This window comes from Ixodes scapularis, unplaced genomic scaffold, assembly GCF_016920785.2.
Source record: "Ixodes scapularis isolate PalLabHiFi unplaced genomic scaffold, ASM1692078v2 PGA_scaffold6__148_contigs__length_123643588, whole genome shotgun sequence".
Lineage (NCBI taxonomy): Eukaryota > Metazoa > Arthropoda > Arachnida > Ixodida > Ixodidae > Ixodes > Ixodes scapularis.
In genome coordinates this window covers 77,240,810-77,261,594 of record NW_024609881.1, presented here as the reverse complement: position 1 = coordinate 77,261,594, position 20,785 = coordinate 77,240,810, and the positions used below count along the sequence as shown (strand labels likewise).

Below are 20,785 nucleotides of genomic sequence, written 5' to 3'. Positions count from 1 at the left end.
ATTCAGAATATGGAGACGTGAAGCGCTAATATCAAGCGGTGTACGTCACTCTGTGCACGAGATTGATTCGAGTCAAAGAACGTAGCCCTCTCCTAAGGGTTCTTTTATTAACATGAAACATTCTTTGGCTAGTTGCTCGGCGGTATGCGAGGCCCGTAAGTGAAACCTGGATAAAGGTGAAGCCTTTATAAAAGTGTGGAATTTTGAGTAGGGGGGAAGAGGCCATCGTAGTAAAAAGGCGTTTGTGCCAGGCGGGAATCGAACCTGGACCATTTAGATTATTAGGCGAGCGTCTTCCCAGCATGTCACGACACATCGCCGTGAGTTGAGGTGCCGTTTGGCGGGAAAGCTCTGCGGAGCATCCACTCTACGTCCAACAGACGGCAACTTGACACCCTCTCACTCGTTTTAACGGGAATCTTGCTTTGGCAAGTTGTTTAACGTTTCATAAAGCCCATATAAACATTTGGCCCGATAGGCTCGACATTGATTATCGTCGTTACGGGAAGGAAGAGGATGAGTGAGCTGCTCATTGCTGATTGGTTAACGGGTGTGTCATGTGACCTGAGGGGTAGGCGAGGAGGAGCTCTACCATCTGTGTGCACTGAGGGAGAGGAGCTCGAGGGTATGAAAGGCTCCGGTAGATCGGCGGGTTTATCAGCCCGATTAGTGGTGGTACCGCTTTTCATTCCAGGAACAACTATCAAGCGTACGAACGCCACTCAGAGCGCCGTGGGTGCACCGTGTTCGCACGATTCTAACGTGCCCCCAATAATAATAATTGGGGTTGTGTGGATATATAGACAGCCTATAGTTGGTCAGTCATTTCAAAGTTGCGACAAGTCACTCGCTGTAGATTATCAATTTAGCCAGTGCAGTACACCTGCTAGCCTGGGGTCTTTAATGTGCACCACGCAGTAGTGATACACGACCGCACGCCGGAACGAAGCTCATCCAGATTGAAACGGGCAGGGGTGGAGATTAAACCCAGAATCCCTGGGTTCTGCAGCGCAAGCTTTTGCTCCACGTGCTCCGAGCTGGTGTGCGCTAGCCCGCTCGGCCACCGATCCCCCGTCTAAACCCTTCTAACGCCCTTGCGCCCCCAATTCTAACGCGCAAGCAGATTTGGCTTCCATGTATTCAGAAAGTAAATTGCTGTCGATTCTACCGTGCTGGCAAAATAATGGTAGCTTGAACATATACCTGATCGAACAGATATTATGAAACGCACGCAAACTTAAAAATAAATACTGTGCACTAGTCGACGTTGTCCGTGTCCAACGATGGTTCTTCGCTGTCCGCAGAAGTAACCGTTGCTTTTGCTCTTCTACGAGTGCGTGACCGTCACCTCTGGGGAGGTCGTCTTCCAAACAACACTTTGCGAGCTCCTCGGGTCCCTGGGATTACGAGCGTGATGCCAACGCGATGGCCTTTCGTTTATATAAAACCTCTTAGTGCAATTTCTTTTCATTTTCCATCTTAAAATTGCAAGCACACACTAGTCCATAGACAGAATTGCGCGTGAGATGCATACCAACATGGCAAATGTAAACAAGTGGTCACGATGGTGATGGGGCTAGCCACCTTATACCGAGTATTGGAGTTTCGGTTTTTGGTTTAGATTGGAACACGCATGTAAATTTGGGCACTGATTTTGACGAAAAAAAGTGTGCAATAAAAAATCGTACAAACACGATAGGCATCTGGCGTCTGGAAACCCGGAGTATCTTTAAAGATTTATGATGCAAGAACTTTTCATGTATCCAACACAACTGCCTAGCAATTTGCCATAACTTTCTGTTGTACTGTTTTTTGACCGGTTTTATAGCTGCAAATTGTGTTAAAAAGACATTCTTGTCCTGCACCCGAAATTTTGAGATTTTTTGGGATTCCTATTGAGGGCTTTGTTACTTTTGAGTTGGGAACACTGGTGAAGGCTTCCCTGTTCATTTTAAATGCAGCTGCATTTCTGAGCAAACCCTAGATACTTCTGTGTCCGTGGTTCGGTTTGTAACCAAAAAAAGCAGGCGGCACGCATCCATTACATACCTAGCGTAATACCCTGAACGAACGTGCACCTTTTCACTGGAGATAATCTGAAAAAAAAAAAAAAAAAAAGGCTGCTTGGCAAATCGAGATTTGTCCCCCCCGCCTCCCCCGTTTTTTTGAAAGAATGTTCTACTATCGCGAAGTCCAAAGCTTGCGTACACACGATGAACGCCGCCGATCGGCGTACAGCCAGAACGCTTGTTTCATGAAAACATGTTTCCACAACCGCAATGTTCCCTTCATTAGGTTCCCTTGCCTTACTGATCAGTAAATTTTAAAATAAACGTGAAGTAAAAAAAAAAAAGAAGCGACCGGAAATTAGAAAAACTAACCAGGTGCAACGAGCAAGCAGGTGAAAGAAGCGATGAAGGGCAATGCTGGGGAAGCGGGAAAACCGGCGATTGCGTTGGCAAATATTTTGGTGTCGGACCAAGTCGGGTGCGTTGTCTATCACAAGGAGCGGGCTCTTGTGCAACTTTCTTGTTTGGTGCTTAGTACATGCATGCTTCCAGAGACTTCTAAAAAAGAAAGATCTGCCCAGGTCTCCCCAGTTCTTCGGAATTGCTATTTTTGGAGGGTGGGCGATATACCAGGATCTTCTTTGACATAGATATATTGACATAAAAGGGGGGTGGACGTACATTCAGGATATTACGGTACTTCAATGACGTATGCATGCAGGCACGTGCCCAATAAATTGGACACGACGCTTGTGAATGGCAAACGGCATTGCCAAATGTCTCGTCTGACCTTAGGTCACATGAGATGTTGTTGCGTGACCACATCGTGTGAGCCCGGCGAGTTTCCCCGCTGAATTTCACCGATAATTTGATCGGGGAAATATGTCCACTAAATTCCGCTAGAGAGCGCTGCTCAATAAAAACCCCCTCCAGTGCCACGACCCCTTCACTCCATTTGACGGAATGTCTAACTGAGGAAGCTTTTTTACACCCGTTGTGCAGTGACAACCGCACGAGTGCGTGGCAACGCTGAAAAGTCTTGTTTCTTTTTTTTCCTCTGCAGAGTTGTCAGGACGTTCCCCCCGGCTACGAAGTGGTTCCGCTCGTGGAAGCTCTGAATGGACCTGTCGTGGGGTCACCACCGCTGCCTCCCTGTGAGCGTCTTGAGATTGTTTTATTGATGCAGAATGCATTTTAATGGAAGCGAAGTGATTTGTGCAGCCATCGCCTCGCCATAGCCGTGCCAAGCCGCTACTAGCTACATTTAATTGTTCCTCCAATTTTAGCCGATAGCCAAATTTAGCCGATTGGCAACAAGCATGGTGCAGGGATGTGAAAAAGAGGCCGAAAGGAGCAAAGCCAAAAGTGCGGCCATGGCCGAATGCGTCACATCGGCCGCATCATGTGACAGCGTTTGGATGTAAGAACCAGGAAAGTAGGCGCAACAGACGGCTATTTATACAGATATGAATATGGGAGTTCTGCAAGACGAACTTTTGTTTGTGCGTGTGACACCCTGGAAAACGTATCCACCGAGAACGTGTTGTGCATGTCCGATTCCGAAACATAGCGGATGGGGAGATTTCTTCAAGTTTTACCTTATGACAGCCACTTTAAAGTCATTGTGTTGTCTCATGGTACGGTATTGATAGGTCAGGCGTAAACCCTCAAACATTTATTACAAAGATATGCATTCTTTGCAATAATATGTATGCGGAGTCATAGCTTCTATGTGTTGCTGATGCCTGAATTTTTTTTTAAGCTTCTGGTCTTTGAAATGTTATACTCTTTAGGGGTTTTTGAAGGCTGACACGGCATTGTTGTGGCCCCCGCAGTACACCTGACGGTTGGCTTACCGCCCGAAGCCACCAGCCCTGACGGCGCTGTCCCAAAACCGCGCAGGAGCGGAAGGTAATTATCAACCAGATTCTCTGTTGTATAAGTTGATAATTTGCAATAATTCCATTTGCAGCATTTGCAGCTGATATCTAGTTTCAGTTATTTTCTTAAAAAAAAAAAGGTCACTACCAGTTGTTTGTGTGACAACATTAGGGGTTGCATTTTTGCGTGCTATCTAGACATGTGTAGTTTTGTACACTCTTAACTTTGTCAATTTGTATAACTTATCAGTTGCACCTTTTGCCTACTGTAGGGTGACCACCCGTCCCGCGACTCGCGAGACTGTCCCGCATTGAGGGCTCGTGTCCCGCGTCCCGTGAGAAAGTCCCAAATCTACAAAATGTCCCGCATTTCACACTGTCATAAAATTCACTCTACAACTCATAGGGCTGCCGAACAACGGGGCACGGGGAAGCGCGGAGGTTGCTGGTAATCGTGGGAATCGCAATGGTACGCCATCTTCTATACAAGCATTGCGGGAAGGGACCGTCGCTCTTGCAAGAGAACCGAAGCGCATGCGCCGTTGTGCCTCTCCCCTTGGTGGCAAAATATTGTAAGAGAATATTGCTCGCCAAAAGTTTAAATATAAATTATTGTAATTATTTTCATATCGCTGTGTCAATGCGAAAGGGTTGTTGTGGAATTTATTTTAGTGAAGACAGCCTCACAAGACAAAAAGCCTGCAAGTCAGAAAGGTCGAAAAAAACATAATGTTAAAAATTTGTGTATGACCATGTTGATAAAAGTAAGCGTTGACAGGAAATAATAACCCGAAAAAGATTTGCTGTTTCTTATTTGCAATTGATGCATCGAGTTCTGGTGGAGACCATTTTTTTGCTTTCAACTTTGACACATGTAATAGCAAATTTAGCATTAAAAACATAACACTGGGAGTGAAAATTATTTGAACTTAATTGGTGATATACTATTTGCAGGTGTATAAATAGCGCAGGGTATTAAATTTGTTTTTACAGAGTCTCGGTTCGTGGTGTGCGTGTTAACAAATTTCCCCTACCCCCTCCCCCCCTCGCCCCGCGTGTCCCGCATTTCGCTAGCAGGAAGGATGTCACCCTAACCTACTGCCATGTACAGTTGACAGGTGATTACTAGTCAACATATAATAGCTGCGTTACCAAATGCATTGTTTATCGTATATGCTGCCTGGTCGGATAGCTGTATTTACTTGAATTTGTCATCATTTTCGATTTGAAATGTAATATAGAAAGTATTTGCACATATTTATTTGTATTTCTTAAGGGTACGCAAATATTCGAAACATATTCAATATTCGAAGCTATTTTTCTCGAATATTCGTATTCAATTCATATTCAAAAATTTTAACAGTCTCACATCCCTAGTCAGGAATGATTTTCTGAGATTTTCATAGAGAAAATGGCGGTCGACGGAGCTCGAATACATAGAGCTGAAGGGGCGTCATTTACCAAAAACGAGCCCCATTTTCCCATTGAAATTTTCAGAAAATCACTTATAACTTTTGAATGAAATAACAAATAGTTAAATTTTTTTTGGGGGGGGGGGGCATGCTTTATATGAGTTTATCATGTGCTGCTGCTTGTTTATATTGAAGAAAGTGGGTGGTGGTTTATGATAGAAGATACCAAGAGAATAGTTTGTACCTATTGCTACAGCTGATGAAAGCCATTGCAGAGCAGACGAACAGCACCCTCGGCAGCAGACAGCAGGGGAAGACATTTTGATGATGCCCTTCCGCCATTTTGTTGGGTGCTTTACTGCACGGTGTCTGATTTTATACTGAGACTGAGAAAGAGAAAGTTGATGACGTAGAAATTAATGTGGATCTATCCACATGAACTCAGCTGCACAAGTTAGCAATGTGGCATTCAAAATCAGTGCACAAGGATGCACCTTATTTCCTGCAAAGCAGACAACAGTACTTCTTGGCTGGTTGGCTGGCTAGCAGACGCACAAGCGTACAGACTCTCACCTTTCTGTTACCCAGTGCAACAGTACTTTGCAAACAAATTAGTATTATTATTTTTATTACTACTATTATTACTTCATTATCATCTTCATCGTCATCTTCATTATCTTCATAATCATCATCATCATAGCAGCAGTTTGTAGCAGGCATGCCCTCATTGGAGAGCAGACAGCAATAGTTTCTTTGCAGAGCAAGTGGCACATCTTTAGTGAGGAAATGATAATTTGCTCATTGCAATCATTGTAATCGTAATACTCGTTCCCGCAGATTAGAAAAAAAAAAAAAAAAGAACACGTAAAATGGGCGCACAGAACGGCGATATTTATTTATTTATGTAAGTACCCTCAAGGCCCTGGGGCATTACAGAGGGGAGTGGTACAAGACAAATTTGGAGCACAAACAATATACAAACACTAAAAGCCAAGCACGAAAAATGTAAAAAAAAAAATATGTAAACAAATTAAGAAATGTATAAAACAAGGCAAACAAACAAAGAGAGATATTAACATAGGTAAGTAGTCAACGCACTTTTAAACAAGTCAAAGGATGGTATGTTTACTAATTGCGCGGGAAGGCGATTCCACTCTGAAGATGTCCTTGGAATAAAAGAGTTATAATAGGCTGAGGTAATGCAATGAGGAATTCCGACTTTAAATTGATGATCTACGCGCAGCGAGATGAAAACAGGATTTAACATTAGTTTGTTTTTTAGCGGAGTATTGGAATGATAAATTTTATAAAAAAAGACACAAACGAGATATTTTTCGGCGTAATGAAAGAGCAGGAAGTGATAAATTAGTTTTCATAGTTGAGACACTAGATGTGCGATGATAGTTAGTAAATATAAAACGGGCACCGCGATTCTGTAGGGCTTCAAGATCAGTCACGAGAGTTGAGAGACCAGGATCCCAGATTGCTGCTGCATAGTCTAGTTTGGAACGGACAAGGGATTTATACATTAGTAGTTTTAGGGACACTGGGGCTAACCTAAAGTTTCTCTTCAGGTAACCAAGCATGGAGTTAGCGTTGGCGATAATGTGGTCAGTATGAGTTTTCCATGACATGTTAGAAGTGATGTGCACCCCAAGGTACTTATAGCATGGTACAGTTTCAAGAGGAATTTCAACGATTGAGTAAGTAGGAGATATAGTAATTCGACGGGAGATAGTCATCGCTTTACATTTGTTAGTATTGAGGGACATTTGCCACAAATCGCACCAATCAGCCACAGCTTGTAAGTCATTTTGAAGAAGTTCGATGTCAGTAGTATTAGTGACTTCTCGATAAATTACACAATCATCAGCAAAGAGGCTAATCGATGATGATACACACAGTGGTAAGTCATTTACGTAAATTAAAAACAACAGGGGCCCCAAAACAGACCCTTGCGGTACACCAGAAGTAACAGGTTTGATAGAAGAATTTACATTGTTAGCATGAACGAACTGAGAACGATTAGCTAAAAAACATGTAATCCAAGTACAGCCGGCTGAACTTGTAACAAGCCGAAGTGTTCTTGATATTGCAATTGTTTCTTTTTTTTCGGCGGTGGTATACTCTGGTTCCGATTATAAGTACCCCCCCCAGTTCCGATTTTCGAAAATTGAAAAATGGGTCGACCTACAATCGTGTAAATACGGTACACGGCTCGTAGTGTCCATTGCGGTAGGTCGTGAAATGATATCGAGGATAATAACTGCTTGCATTCCAACGTGTACTAAAGGCACTCTTGTTGCAGACGACGCTCGGGTAGCACGTCGTCGTTGCAGACGGACAGTGGATCGGCGATGGCTCCTCCGGAAGTGGTGGTGGCGGCTGTGGTGTCCTCGGACCCGGAGAAGGGACGAGTCACCTCTCCGGTTGGATCCGAAGGTCGCTGGAGCCGCCGCGGATCTTCGCGGGCCGCACCCGAGCAGGTCCGCCTGCTTGCGGGGGTCGGCGAGGGTTCGGCCAGCGTACGCCGGAAGGTAGGCACCCGTCGTTTGCTAGCAGCAACTTTTACGTACTGATGGACTCATATCAGCGGCCATTATAGTTTGGGACGGCCATTTTTGTAAGGGCAGTCATCGAGGGACGGAATGCAAGCTTGAGAAAAACCCTCTGTTTTGTGTAGAGCAGCCATCTTGATTTAGAGCAGCATATTTGTGAAGTCAGCCGTTGAGAGGCAGGATGCTAGCTTGGCCGAGGCACTCAATATAGTGGAAAGCCGCCATTTTGGTTAGAGCGGCCAATTTTTGTGAGGACTGTAGTCTTTGTAAGGGCGACTATAAGGGGATGGGTAAAGACACTCAGTCTGGTGGAAAGGTGTCATTTTGAGTCAGGCAACTGCATTTTGGTAGAAGTGCTAGTTTCTTTATGAAACCAGATGTTTAGATGGGGCCTGTATGAAATCAGATGTTCAGATAAGGCGAGCGATGTACTTACATTTATTTTTAATGGAGGCTGGCATTTTGACATATCCACCTTGATTCAGCTCATTTAGGGGAAGTAATCATTTTAGTGGTGCCAGTTATACTAACGCTTTCTGTTGATTGCTCAGGATAAGCAACCCTCCAGAAGTCGAGAAGGTTAAGAACTAAATGGAAAATTAACTTTCTTGATAAAAGAAGAAACAGCTATGAAATGGTGGGTGTGAATCAAAAAGCAAATAGCCTATGGGACCTGGATAAATTCTTTCAGTTGTTTTCAGGACTACGACGAGTAACAGAACAGAAAAAGAAACAAGTGTGCACCCTCTTTCAGAGGGGAGGACATACCTGGCCCTGTGTGTCGAGGTTTCGGTGCATGCTTAAGAGCCCTCAGGTAGGCATAAAACTTAAAATCGGTAGCTTACCAGTGACGTCCTAGTGTATGCTGCGGTTTTGATGGTGCCACGGTGTGTGTGTGTGCACCTTGAGGTGGCATTTCTGCTGCCGTGTTTTTGTGATCATCGTTGTATGTGAGCGTGCTCTATTTGCTTGACTGCTGGAACTGTGGCACCATTACCCTAACCTTTGATTTGTAGCAAACCCTGTGCTCTCCCGAGCTTAAGCTCGTGTTGCAGACTTAAACATTGCGAGTTCAGCATCTGCTTTCGCTGGTTTCAACGTATATGTAGATGGGCATTGAGCCAGCATGCATCTCTGTAATCACCAGCGAAGACCCCAGGCTAGCCAAATTGTTCAGCGGAGACGCCACTCTCTTTTTAGTGCAGAACACATTTTAATGGAAGGAGTGTTAAGATTTGTGTAGCCGTACCAGCACTCCACTGTCATTAGCTAGATTTGGCAGGCTAACGTCCTGCTAAACTTAGCGAGACGTCACTATCGCTTGCATGGTCATGTGGTCAGTGCCACTGTGGGCCACACGACACCACGGTGTCACATTGTGGTGTCACGTAACTCGTGGTGCGAAGTTGCTTTCTTCATGTGACAGTGTCAACAACGTTATTATTTCTAGTAACGCTGGGTGTCGGTTCGTGGGGCAGTCTGTCAAGTGATGTCGTACAGCGTGACACGTCCGCCGCCGTAATGTCACATGATTGCGTCGCAGCACGCTCTTTAGATTTGCGTATATGTTGCTGAATGCATTCTGCATACAGAACATTTTGGCGGTAGGCCAAAGGGGTCCTGCCTTAAATTTTTATCTGGCACAGTTGTAATCCGGTATCACACTGGTTAGATCTTGTGAAATGTTGGTTTAAGGGGAGACACTGCTCCTTGGGGCAAAAAGTACTAAAAAAACCCACATTTTTTAATTGTGTTCTTGAAAATTGACAGGCGCTTACCTCGTCCCAAAGTATTTTTGTGAAATAAATCTCTTTTATCTTGAAATATTGACTTGAAAACATAGTAAAATGAGTCTGTGCATGCTTTTCTTATTACTTTACTCCATAATTTTTTTTTCTCTGGTAGGTGTATGTGCAAGGCATCCAATAAGACATACACATATGTTAAATATGACGTCAGGATATTTTTCTATGCCTTTTTTAAACTTCCTGCAATAAATCATAATCAAATTATGAAACTGGAAAGTTCAAAAGTGTCATAAGTAACCTATAGCCTTCATTTATACCTCTTCGAATTTTGCAGACCTTTCAGTTTACTGAGATATGTTTATTTCGTGGCTTCAGTATTTCAGTTTGGCTTAATCCTTCCCATATTCTTTGCAAATTAAACTCTCAGTATTAGCAAAATTTATCAGGCTACATCAAAACCAAGTACATATCTGTAGTTAGACTGTAAAGGCAGATAAGCTATGTAAATCTCATTTGAGTTGGATCGCAAGCTATACAAAAAAGGCTTTAGGAGCAGTGTTGCCACTTAAAAAAAACCTGAAAAGAAAAAATTTAAACAGTTTGGTTGGGACACACAGATAAAAAAAATTAATATTATGGCAAAAAAAAAATTTTAGAGCAATATTGATGGCGAGAGACTTATATGAAATTCTGCACGCAAAGTCCCTGACATCATGGAACGGTCATTCGCTCTTTCCACCTCAACGTAAAGGCGAAGCCGATTCACCTCTCCTTCACGCACCCAAAATGACGAGAGAGAAAACAAGTGGACAAGAGGTGACTACCGACTAAATCACGTCTTCTGCCGTCTAAAAAAATTTTTTTCACAAAAGTGTATTTTTTGACACGCGTATCCCAACCAGACTGTTTAAAAAAAATTTCTTTTTCTTTTAAGGGTTTTTTTAAGGCTGAGAACCCGTAGTGGTCATCCTGAATTTTCTGGAACATGCTATCTTTTGTTTTTATTTATTTAAATTTAGATTAAGATAATTATGTACCTTTCACTTGGCCACTAATTAGCCTTTTTCGGCATTTTGTCAAAAAAAAGTATCATCCTAGATATAATTAAACAAGATCAAAATAACTTTAGAAGTTAAACTCACTATTAGGTTTTTATTTTTGTTAATTGCCTTATCACTATCTATTTTTTTTTTTGGACCTTGATGTGAGGGGACATGGCTGTACGGTCTTGTTTTTGAATGTATTGGTTTAAACGATTGCAGTGGTTGGTGTGCATATAGTGATATTATGAGCACTATTGACAAAGTTCTCATGCACAAAAAATGTTCCTTGAATCGACTAAACAGCCCATCAACCGATTGACTCAGTGGCAGATGCACTGCATGGTAAGCCATGTGGAAGGGAAATGCGCGTGTGATGTAACCGTTGTCAAAAGATTCCTGCGCCGAGGGGAACACACCTGGCACATCCCTCTTTTTCCAACTTGCAGTACATGCTTTGATTTTGGTGCTGCATTCTGTAAAGAAGCTTTCGTTAGAAAGTTTTGCCATAAGATTGGGTGAGGCATTCAATTCCCCCAAAAAAGTGGACACTGCTGTTTATTGAAAAAGAAATGTTCTGGAGTTGTTTTCTGTGTTTTGTTTAGAATTCCCTCAGGTCGTTGACTGCATCTCAGCAGAAGTTGGTGCCATTAGTCAGCTTTTTTAGAACTCACTCACAACCAGCTCAAATAAAGCCATTCCCTCACCCTCATACTCACAACTAGAAACAAACGACAGGCTTGCTAAAGGCCTCACTCGACTTCAGTCCCTCACTCATTAACCTATAAACTTGCCGAACTTATGAACTCACTTGACGCATAAGCCAACCAAACTCATGAACTCACCAAACACCATACTCATTAATTTATTGGTTTTATGGACTCGTGAAGTCATTGGGCTCATCATCAATTCACTAAATCCGTGAACTTACCGGACTCATGAACCCACTGGATGCATAAACTGACCAAACTCTTACACTCATCATACTCATAAGCTCACTAGACTTACGAGCGAACAAAACTCGTAAATTAACAAAACTCATGAACTCATCCAACCTCATGAACTCACTGAACTCGCAAACTCGTCAACTTGCTGGACGCCTAAACTGACCAAACTCTTACACTCATCATACTCATAAACTCACTAGACTTACGAGCTAACAAAACTCGCAAACGAACAACACTCATGAGTTCATCCAACCTCATGAACTCACTGAACTCGCGAACTCGTCAACTTGCTGGACGCCTAAACTGACCAAACTCTTACACTCATCATACTCATAAACTCACTAGACTTACGAGCTAACAAAACTCGCAAACGAACAACACACATGAATTCATCCAAGCTCATAAACTCACTGAACTCACCGAACTCGTCAACTTGTTGGACGCTTAAACTGACCAAACTCTTACACTCGTCATAATCATAAACTCACTAGACTTATGAGCTAACAATACTTGTAAACTAACAAAACTCATGAACTCACTCAACTCGTCAACTTGCTGGACGCTTAAACTGACCAAACTCTTACACTTATCATGCTCATAAACTCGCTAGACTTACAACTAAAAACTCGCAAACAAACAACACTCATGAACTCATCCAAGCTCATGAACTCACCGAACTCGTCGACTTACTGGACGCTTAAACTGACCAAACTCTTGCACTCACCAAACTTACTATACTAATGAACTTATGACTTACGAACTAACAAAACTCGTGAACTAACAAAACTCATGAACTCAATGAATGCATAGTTTTTGAGGCTTACGAACTCGCTGTTCCACACGCCTGAGTGTGAGAGTGGTCAAAGTGAACGAGTGTTGCCAAAGCATGGTCGATACCGATTCTGGCGCTCACCAATGTCCTTCGACTGTCGACGACGGGTGCGCAGGGACGGGACGCGGAGGCAGCAGAGACGCGCTCGCTCCTCGAAGGCAGCGCAGAGTCGAGGGGGACGTCCCACCGGACCCTGCCGGCTTCCGGAGCGCAAGGCAGCGTGTCTGCTTCAACACCCCACTCGCTGCACCTGTGCCAAGCGAGGCCAGAGCGGGAGAACAAGGCCACAGGTGTGCAGCTTTGTCATTGATAGCTAGATTCAAAGTCCCAAATTATATGACAAAGATCCATAGATCCTTGTCATAAATGGCTAGGTCTATGATCTAGCCATATATGGTCTATGATCTATGACAAGGATTCGTAGATGGCTAGATTTAGTATCCTAAATTCTGCGATAACCCATTCCGAAGGTGAAGCCGAAGGAATCCAATCCAGTGCATAGAATGTATCGTATTGCACCACTCTCCTCGGTTTAAACTACTTACTGGTCTGGAAACTTAAGCGGTTTCTGCCCTAGTAAATCTTGTCACCATAAGTGGCATTGATGCAAGTAGGAATAAAGGTTCAAATGCCAAAAAAAAAAAAACATGAAAAGGCTAAAGAAAACAATATCTTGAAAAATCTTGAGAACTTTTTTTGAGTAGGTGTAGCGTACCCTTCACCTGGTGTTTCAACTCTTCCGAAATAATGTGAGCCCCCGGTCTAAGGTATTTGCCTCGAGATCGAACCGTGTCGCCACCGTGCAGCCGAAATTGGGAACATGCGAAAGCAAGGATGCTGCCATGCGTCGTCTGCTATCGGCGCACGTTCAGAAGCATGGATCTGGACGACGCAAGCCCGTTTCCAGCTCAGCTGAGCTCTCCTGATTAAACACTTGTTTTTGTTGTCGTTTCTTCCTACTAAAGGTTGTGTTGTATCGTTTCGTGTAGGCGGAAATTCAGCAAAGCGATTAGTATTAAGTTGGATGCTTCCAGAATCGTAGTGTTGTGGTTTGTATACAACCGCTGGCCCGCCATATTTTTTTTATCTCGCCAAACCATAGCTTTCATAAAACACTGAATGTCGATTGGAGCTGTGCTTTGATTAAAAAGTATTCCGACTGATCGCTACCCTTTAATAAACTAATCAGTTGATAAATCCGTTAGTTGATTTTTCACCGGTCATATTGCAAATTTTTACTATGTCATAAAGACATATTGCATTCCCCTTTTAAACTTCACGTTACGGCTACAGAAATCTAAACACGGGAAGCCTTTTAAAGTGAAGTAATTTTTAAGTTATTATTTAAACATTATGATCACCCTCTATGAAAATCACAAGCATGTTGAAGGAGTTTACCATGCAAGCCTGTGTACTAAAAGAAATAAAGACATCAGAAATATTAAAGCAGGCATTTTTTTATTTTTCCTGACTTTCTCCAGTACAAGATTCCAAATAATAAACAGAAAAAATGTGGTGCGGGTTGTTTGTTGAAGTTTCAGGGTCTACTATGTTTGAATAGAAGATTATTTAGTCAGAAATTTTGTATTGTTAGCCTTTTGACATCCGCAGCCCTCACCGAGAAAATTGAAGCAGGGGAACCCACACAACCGAGAAAAGCATCTGATAACACGCCCACTATTGCTTTGCTCGGTTACACCCATTTGTTCGACTCGTGGCAGATATGTTAGAATATCTTGTTTCACTTGTTTCAATTGTCTTGCCAGCAAACAGTTTCCAGATCGTAACTAGAAGAGGCACGCTCTCCTCTCGGCAACATAATAGAATTGTTCCGACTCCGAAAAACTTACCCACGCCATGGCAGAGTAAAGGAAAACATTGGCTGCAGTGGAACTTCTCTAATTTCACTAACTTCTCTTCATGCTAAATATTTATATTCCTGCACCAGCTAAAAGTCGCAAAAGCAAAAATGCATAGAACCTGCGATTTCACAGCCCACAGTGCCCATATTACGTTATCCGGGTAGGAACTCATCGTTTTGTTGAGTTTCCACGCTGGTGGACCGATATACATCTATTTTAAAAGAAACAAAGATTTAACATAAATAGTTCAGTTCATCCAGAGACAGGTATCCGTTGTGGTGATCCATGCTTCCCGATGTCTGCCTAGAGCAGACGACGCATCCACACAAGCGATTATTTAAATATAGGCCGTACGCTGGTAAGACGATTCCATCTTCACTGAAGCACCGAACGGTACCGCACCATTTTCCGCTAAAATTGTTTTCCCACGAATACTATGCAACAAAATAATTGCAACAATCTACACCGTCTCGCACGCGAACATGGAAAGCCTATGGGCCAGCCATGCTTCCACCTCTAGGTTGATCTTGAGGCCAATATATAGAGCCCTGCATATCCGCAGATTATCCCTGGGTATCCGCGGATATCCGTAGTAAACTGGCGGATGCGAATGAAAATTAGACAAATTTTGGCGGATTGCGGATCTGATGCGGATGTCGGGCTGTGTATGCGGATATCTGCGGATCTGGATCTAAATTTTTGCCCGGTGGCATTCAGTTCGTCGACTGACGTTTTATCTACAGACCGTTTCGTCCACATGCGACGTTTCATCGAAAGGCTTCTCGTGTTTGTCTCTTAGAAAAACCTGGGACGTTTCGTCGCATACAACCCTGCTATTTTCGTAACGAACTTTTTGCGTCTTGCCTTGATTACAAGGAGGGGTATGGTTTGGTTAAGCTCGCCTTAGTGAATTGCGCGCTAGCTTTTACCGGCTTAGTGAAGAAATGCGTTGTCAACAAAACGTACATCGTCGACGAACCGTGTGTCCATGGAATGAACGTCCATGAAAAGTTGTCCACGAAACGTATTTCCACGAAACGTGTTTCGAAGAAACAATAGGAATCCTAAGAAAAATCTGATTCTTACTGAAGATCGCTTCAGTTAGTGCGTTTCCTCTCGTCAAAGATACTATCAGTAGAAAATTGAAAGCTTGCAGGGCATCAATCGTCCCGAGAAAGCTAGTACATTGGCAGGGAAAGAGCAGAAACTTTCTCCAGCAAAGAAAACCTCAAACGGACAAGTCACAAGAAAGTAGAAGAAACCTTTCCCTTATACAAATAGTAGTGTGGTCATGATTCCAAAAACAAAAGAAGTGCCTCGACATCCTTTTTGTGCACTTCTTCTGGGCAGAGTGTCGCGGACTCCTAGGTCGATTACATAACTGAGATCATTTTTCCTTCGACGCGCAGTGTCTCGGGAAGGCCAATCGCTTTTAATATAAACATACGATGAAATTTATAATGATAAAATGACATCTCCTTTGAATGGTGACCCGAAGATTTTTTTGAACAAAGATAAGCAAACAACTTAAAATGTGCTTTTTCTATTTTTTTTTTTTTTTTTTTTTATTCTCGCTTGATGTTATGATAACAATGAATGCCTGGACTGTGAGTCGGATCTGGTTCCAAATTTTGCGGATGCAGTTCGCATACGGATACAAAGTCTGCAGATGCGGGTCGGATGGGCATAATCAAACTGTTATCCGCGCAGGGCTCTACCAATAGACAACGTTTCAAATTGTCCGTTTTTTTGATCGGTGCGAAGGGGTTTTACAAAAGAGTAGACAGACTCAAGCTGCAACTTCTTTCGTGGCGGGTTCTCCGAACCCACGTCCATCCGTGAGGTTCTTGGAGCAATCTGATTTGTTGACTCCAACTTTCCCGTAGTGTGATTCCGGACAGAGGAACCTAAAGGCTGGCTCACACACACTTGTGACTGTTTGCGACCTTGCACTTTAAAAACCTCGTCAAATCTCTTACGACAAGAGAATACACTGGTGCCATCTATCGGGTAGCTGTGGAATGCTTGGCGTTTCCGAGTATTCCCTATTTCGTTTATGCATCATTCTTTCTCTCTTGGCTTAAAAGGATATTTCTCGTAGATAGTAAGTACATTTTATCTCGCAAAACCTTTGCTCTGGTGAAATGCACTTTCGGGGTCACCTCATAAGTGGCACCAGCGTGCCAGTGTGTGTGGAGCACAAGTCCGTCTGCTTCTTTTGCAGGGGTTATGGCGACGTCTGAATGCCGAGCTCTGCTTGGCTTTCATTGTAGGATAGTGGGTAGACCTCAAGGCAGCTAGCATTTAGTTCTACCTGATTGGCTCCGATCCTTCGATCAGAGCCAATCGGAGCTCGGCGTTCTTCAAAAAAAAGCAGATGAACTTGCGCTTCTCTCTCGTCGTAAAAGGTCTCGAGAGCTCGGTCCCGAGTAGACGCACGTGTATGAACGGGACTTTGAGAACCGCGATACAATTAACGAGCGTGCCCTTGTCCATCTGGCAACACGCCGCAGACACATCCCCGGGAGCAGACGACTCCGACTACTACACTCCCGAGGACCCCGCCACCGGCGTCGTGGCAGCACCCACGTCCGTCGGCGGCCACTTCCTGGTTGACCAGGGCACCGACACCAGCCTGGACACACCGCAGACCGAAGCACCGCCGTCGCCGGGCCGCAAAGTGGTGCAGGCCATCTCGCCGACCGCCCTGGCGGCGGCACCGCCTCCCGCAAGCGGCACGAGGGACTCCCCGGACGCCATGGCGCTGCGCCGGAGGCGGGTGTTCGAAGACCGCTGCTCGCCCGTCTGCGAGGAGGACCAGCGGCCCATCGAACTGGTTGAGGTCAAGGTCGCGTCGCCCACGTCGGTGACGGGATCGGCGTTTGAGGTGGGTGTTTTCTGTGCCTGTGCCCCCCCCTTCCACAGATGGTTCTTCAGATATCTACGGTACTCTGAATGTCCAATTAATGGCCCTCAAATGTCGAACCTATTGCGGGGCCTCGAATCTTGGTCCTACGACGGCTTCCAAAAGGGGGTGGTAGTATCTTTAAATAAAAAGTAAGAGATGTCAGTGACTGGTTTTGCGTTTGGGAAAGGTATTTTTACGACTAGACGGTGGTGTAAAAAGCGCAAAGGACTAATAAGAGAAGGAGGGGACAGGACAGAGCGCTGTCAAATTTAATAGAGCATGGAGAGAACAACAAGGTGGAAGGGAAAAAGGAGAAAAGAAAGATAAAATTAAACTTACTGCTGCTACAAAGACCGCATATTTAGTTTTAGAAATCAAAATAAAAATTATTTTAACTTCAGCTAAAGGCAAAGTACTTGTCACATAAAAAACTGTCTTTAAAACGAAAAGAAAAGAAGAAAAAGAAGAAGGAAAAAAAGGAAAAAGTATGCAGAGCAAACAATTCAAAAGTCTTCACGAAAAACACCACTAGAACTGAAGTTCTTTTTGTTTCAAGTCTTCAGGGGAAACACCGAAGGAACTAAAGTTCTTTTTGTGTTAGGTTCACTGATGGCGCACTTATACACTTGTCACCACTGGTGAGGATGACTTGAGCCTCGTACATTTCTCTAGTGTTTTTGTCACGGAACCGCTTCAGAACTTTGGTGTGGTTGAATGTTGGTGAGCATTTGCAGTCTCTGACATGCACCGCAAGATGGTGTTGATTTCAATGTTTGGGCATGTTCTCTTAATCTCGTATTAATACATCGCCCCGACTGACGTACGTATACTTTGCCGCAAGTAAATGGTATTTGATATAGTACCACTCCACTTGCACATCCTACATATCTGAGTCGATGTTTTACACTGCACTCTGCCTGTTGATGCTGTTGGCAATTGATCTTAGGGCAGAGCCTTTTTAGTTTGTCCGGAGCTGAAAGCACGACTTGGACTTGAAACTTGCTCTGCATACTTTTTCCTTTTTTTCTTCTTTCTTCCTTTTTTTCTTCTTTTTATTCTTTTCTTTTTGTTTTTTAGACAGTTTTTTTTACGTGACAAGTACTTTGCCTTTAGCTGAAGTTAAAATAATTTTTATTTTTATTTCTAAAACTAAATACGTTGTCTTTGTAGCAGCAGTGAGTTTAATTTTATCTTTCTTTTCTCCTTTTTCACTTCCACCTTGTTGTCCTCTAGATGCTCTATTAAACTTGACAGTTGTAAGTAAGCGCTCTGCCCTGTCCCATCCCTCTCTTCTTAGTCCTTTGCGCTTTTTAAACCACCGTCTTGATGTTCAACCAACTAACCCCCCAATTAATTTTGATGTATTTTTACGAGTGTTCCTCAACCTGACAGGACACGTGGTTCTCAAGGTAGCTTTGACACTCTGGATGTCCAGTTAAAGTGCCTCGAACGTCGAACCGATCGCATTTGACACAGCATAGCCCATGTTCCATTTTACATCATTAAACACAGAATTACAGTAGACTCTCACCAATTTAAACTCTAGGGAGCCACAAATTTTGATCGAATTATCAGAAATTACTCGTGGTGTGGGGAAGGGCAAGTTTAGGTTAATTATGATAGTGATTTAATAAATAAATATAGCTAAGTGCTAGTGTGCAGTAAACTTCTCTTATTGACATATAGGAGAGAAAACACGCCCGAAAATTGAAACATTTCTTCTCAATCTGAGAAAAGACGACTTTTATTTTCGGGCCTGACTGATGAGGCTGGGCTTTGCGGACCCCTAGAATGCCTTCGCGGACCCCAAAGTGTCGGCGGACCCCCATTTGAGAATTACTAAACCATAGCATGCTTGGCCCCCCCGCTGTGCACGTCTATGGACCTAAGTTTATTTATCCCTAAAAATTGTTGTTTATCGTGCACTGTTTCACAGCACATGACAACTCAAAACAAAATTAAGTTGGTTCCTCAGGCCAAGAAGTTGCTAATGTGGACTATTGGCGAGGAGATTGCACTATAGGGGGTGCAGTTTCATTATCATCATCACCAGAAACAGTCGCTGTTTGGCAAACAACGACGCCAGCACTTGCCTAGCGTACGGAGCATCGTTTCCACACTCGCTGCATATTTGTTGGTAGCTATATGGTGCACACTTGCTGCGTACCGCAGTGCTCAAAGCATGCTTTTGCACCCGGTATATGCAGTGCGAAGGACTGCAGCAAGTATGCGACGATGCGAACACTATCCACCGTCTGCTCTGGTGCAACGCTGCACTCTATAACAGGATCGCAGTTGAGCACGTCCTCTCCTTCAACGAAACACGGCTTGCTTTTGCCGATGTCGTCCATGATTGTTTTAAGAGACGGGGAAACTGTGATGTGCGTGTTTTGTGAATAGTTTAGAAAAACACGGACGTTGCGCGATCCAGTGCGTGCAGCCGACACGATGCAACCAGCCCAGCACACGTGCAAGCAGGGGCAGACTCAGGTATTCTTTTAGAAAGGGGGGGAGGGGGGTTAGCATATCATATGTTTAAGAATTCCCCCCCCCCCCTGTTTCCCTGCTCTAAATTTTTACACATACAGAATTCAAGAGGGGATCGGGATATCGGCATGCCCCCTCTGAATTCGTCACTACCACGCATGCGCTTGTTTTGCCTTGCAAGAGGACTTCGATGACATTGAATGCAAGGGGGCTAGATTACTTTTATCTAGATGCATTTAGGAGAAAAAAAATAGTGTTACATATCTTTCATGAGCCTTGCATCGTCGTCTTTTATGGCAGCAAATGCACTAATGACTGCGGTCAATAGGTTTGTTTGCCACACACCGTTAGTTCCCGATGTGGCCGTCAGCCAGGGAGCGCCACTCCTCAATCTCCTCCCCAATAACCAGGAGACACGTTAGCGATGAAAATGGGCACCACGCAGCAGTTTTCACAGCAACTTGCGCGGACGCCATTACGTGGAGCTATGCAATGCCGCCATGCCACGGTGTCCGCGCAAGTTGCTATGGAAATTTTTGCTTGATGCCCGTTTTCATAGCTCATGTGTGCCCGCTTGAGCCTTGTTGAGTGCACCGGTGCTCGGAAAGAATTTCACTCTATGGGGGGGGCCGCGAGAACAATAAGTATGAATTACGCGAAAACGCTGTTCAAATTAAGCAACTTATGAATTGATTAAAAACATAGTGGGACAACCAAAATTTTGAAATTTATTTGAATTAACCAGAAGTATGAAATATCTGAGTTTGAATTAATCGCGAGCCTACTGTATCATCCAACCAACCACAGATGTCAGTGACGGGCTTGGCGTTTAAGGTGGGTATTTTTGTGCCTGTGCATCCCCTGACAGAAGACATATGGTCTTCCAGATACCTATGACACTCTGAATGTCCAATTAAAGTCCCTGGGATGTCGAATTCATCACAGATGTCAGTGACGGGTTCTGCGTTTAGGGTAGGTATTTTTATACGTCGTCTGCCTTACCTGACAGATCAAATGGTCCCCCAGGTAGCTATGGTTCTCTGAATGCCTAAGTCCTTTGAATGTAGAACCGTCACCAAAATAGAGGGTGGGTTCTACATTT

The 20,785-nt window shown here is 43.8% G+C and overlaps 1 protein-coding gene across 2 annotated transcripts in view; it reads left to right on the top strand.

The window, feature by feature from the left end:
• The window catches only part of LOC8052502 (E3 ubiquitin ligase Rnf157), a 52,575-nt gene that overhangs the window by 28,587 nt on the left and 3,203 nt on the right, over positions 1 to 20,785 (top strand). The window contains exons 9-14 of one of the 2 annotated variants that reach the window (XM_029968209.4): positions 3,073 to 3,163; positions 3,845 to 3,920; positions 7,610 to 7,838; positions 8,614 to 8,673; positions 12,542 to 12,716; positions 16,802 to 17,175. In XM_029968209.4, coding sequence (XP_029824069.2) covers positions 3,073 to 3,163; positions 3,845 to 3,920; positions 7,610 to 7,838; positions 8,614 to 8,673; positions 12,542 to 12,716; positions 16,802 to 17,175 — 1,005 coding nt within the window. The remainder of the gene's footprint in view (positions 1 to 3,072; positions 3,164 to 3,844; positions 3,921 to 7,609; positions 7,839 to 8,613; positions 8,674 to 12,541; positions 12,717 to 16,801; positions 17,176 to 20,785) is intronic. The other variant, XM_029968211.4, reaches the window with a different exon arrangement.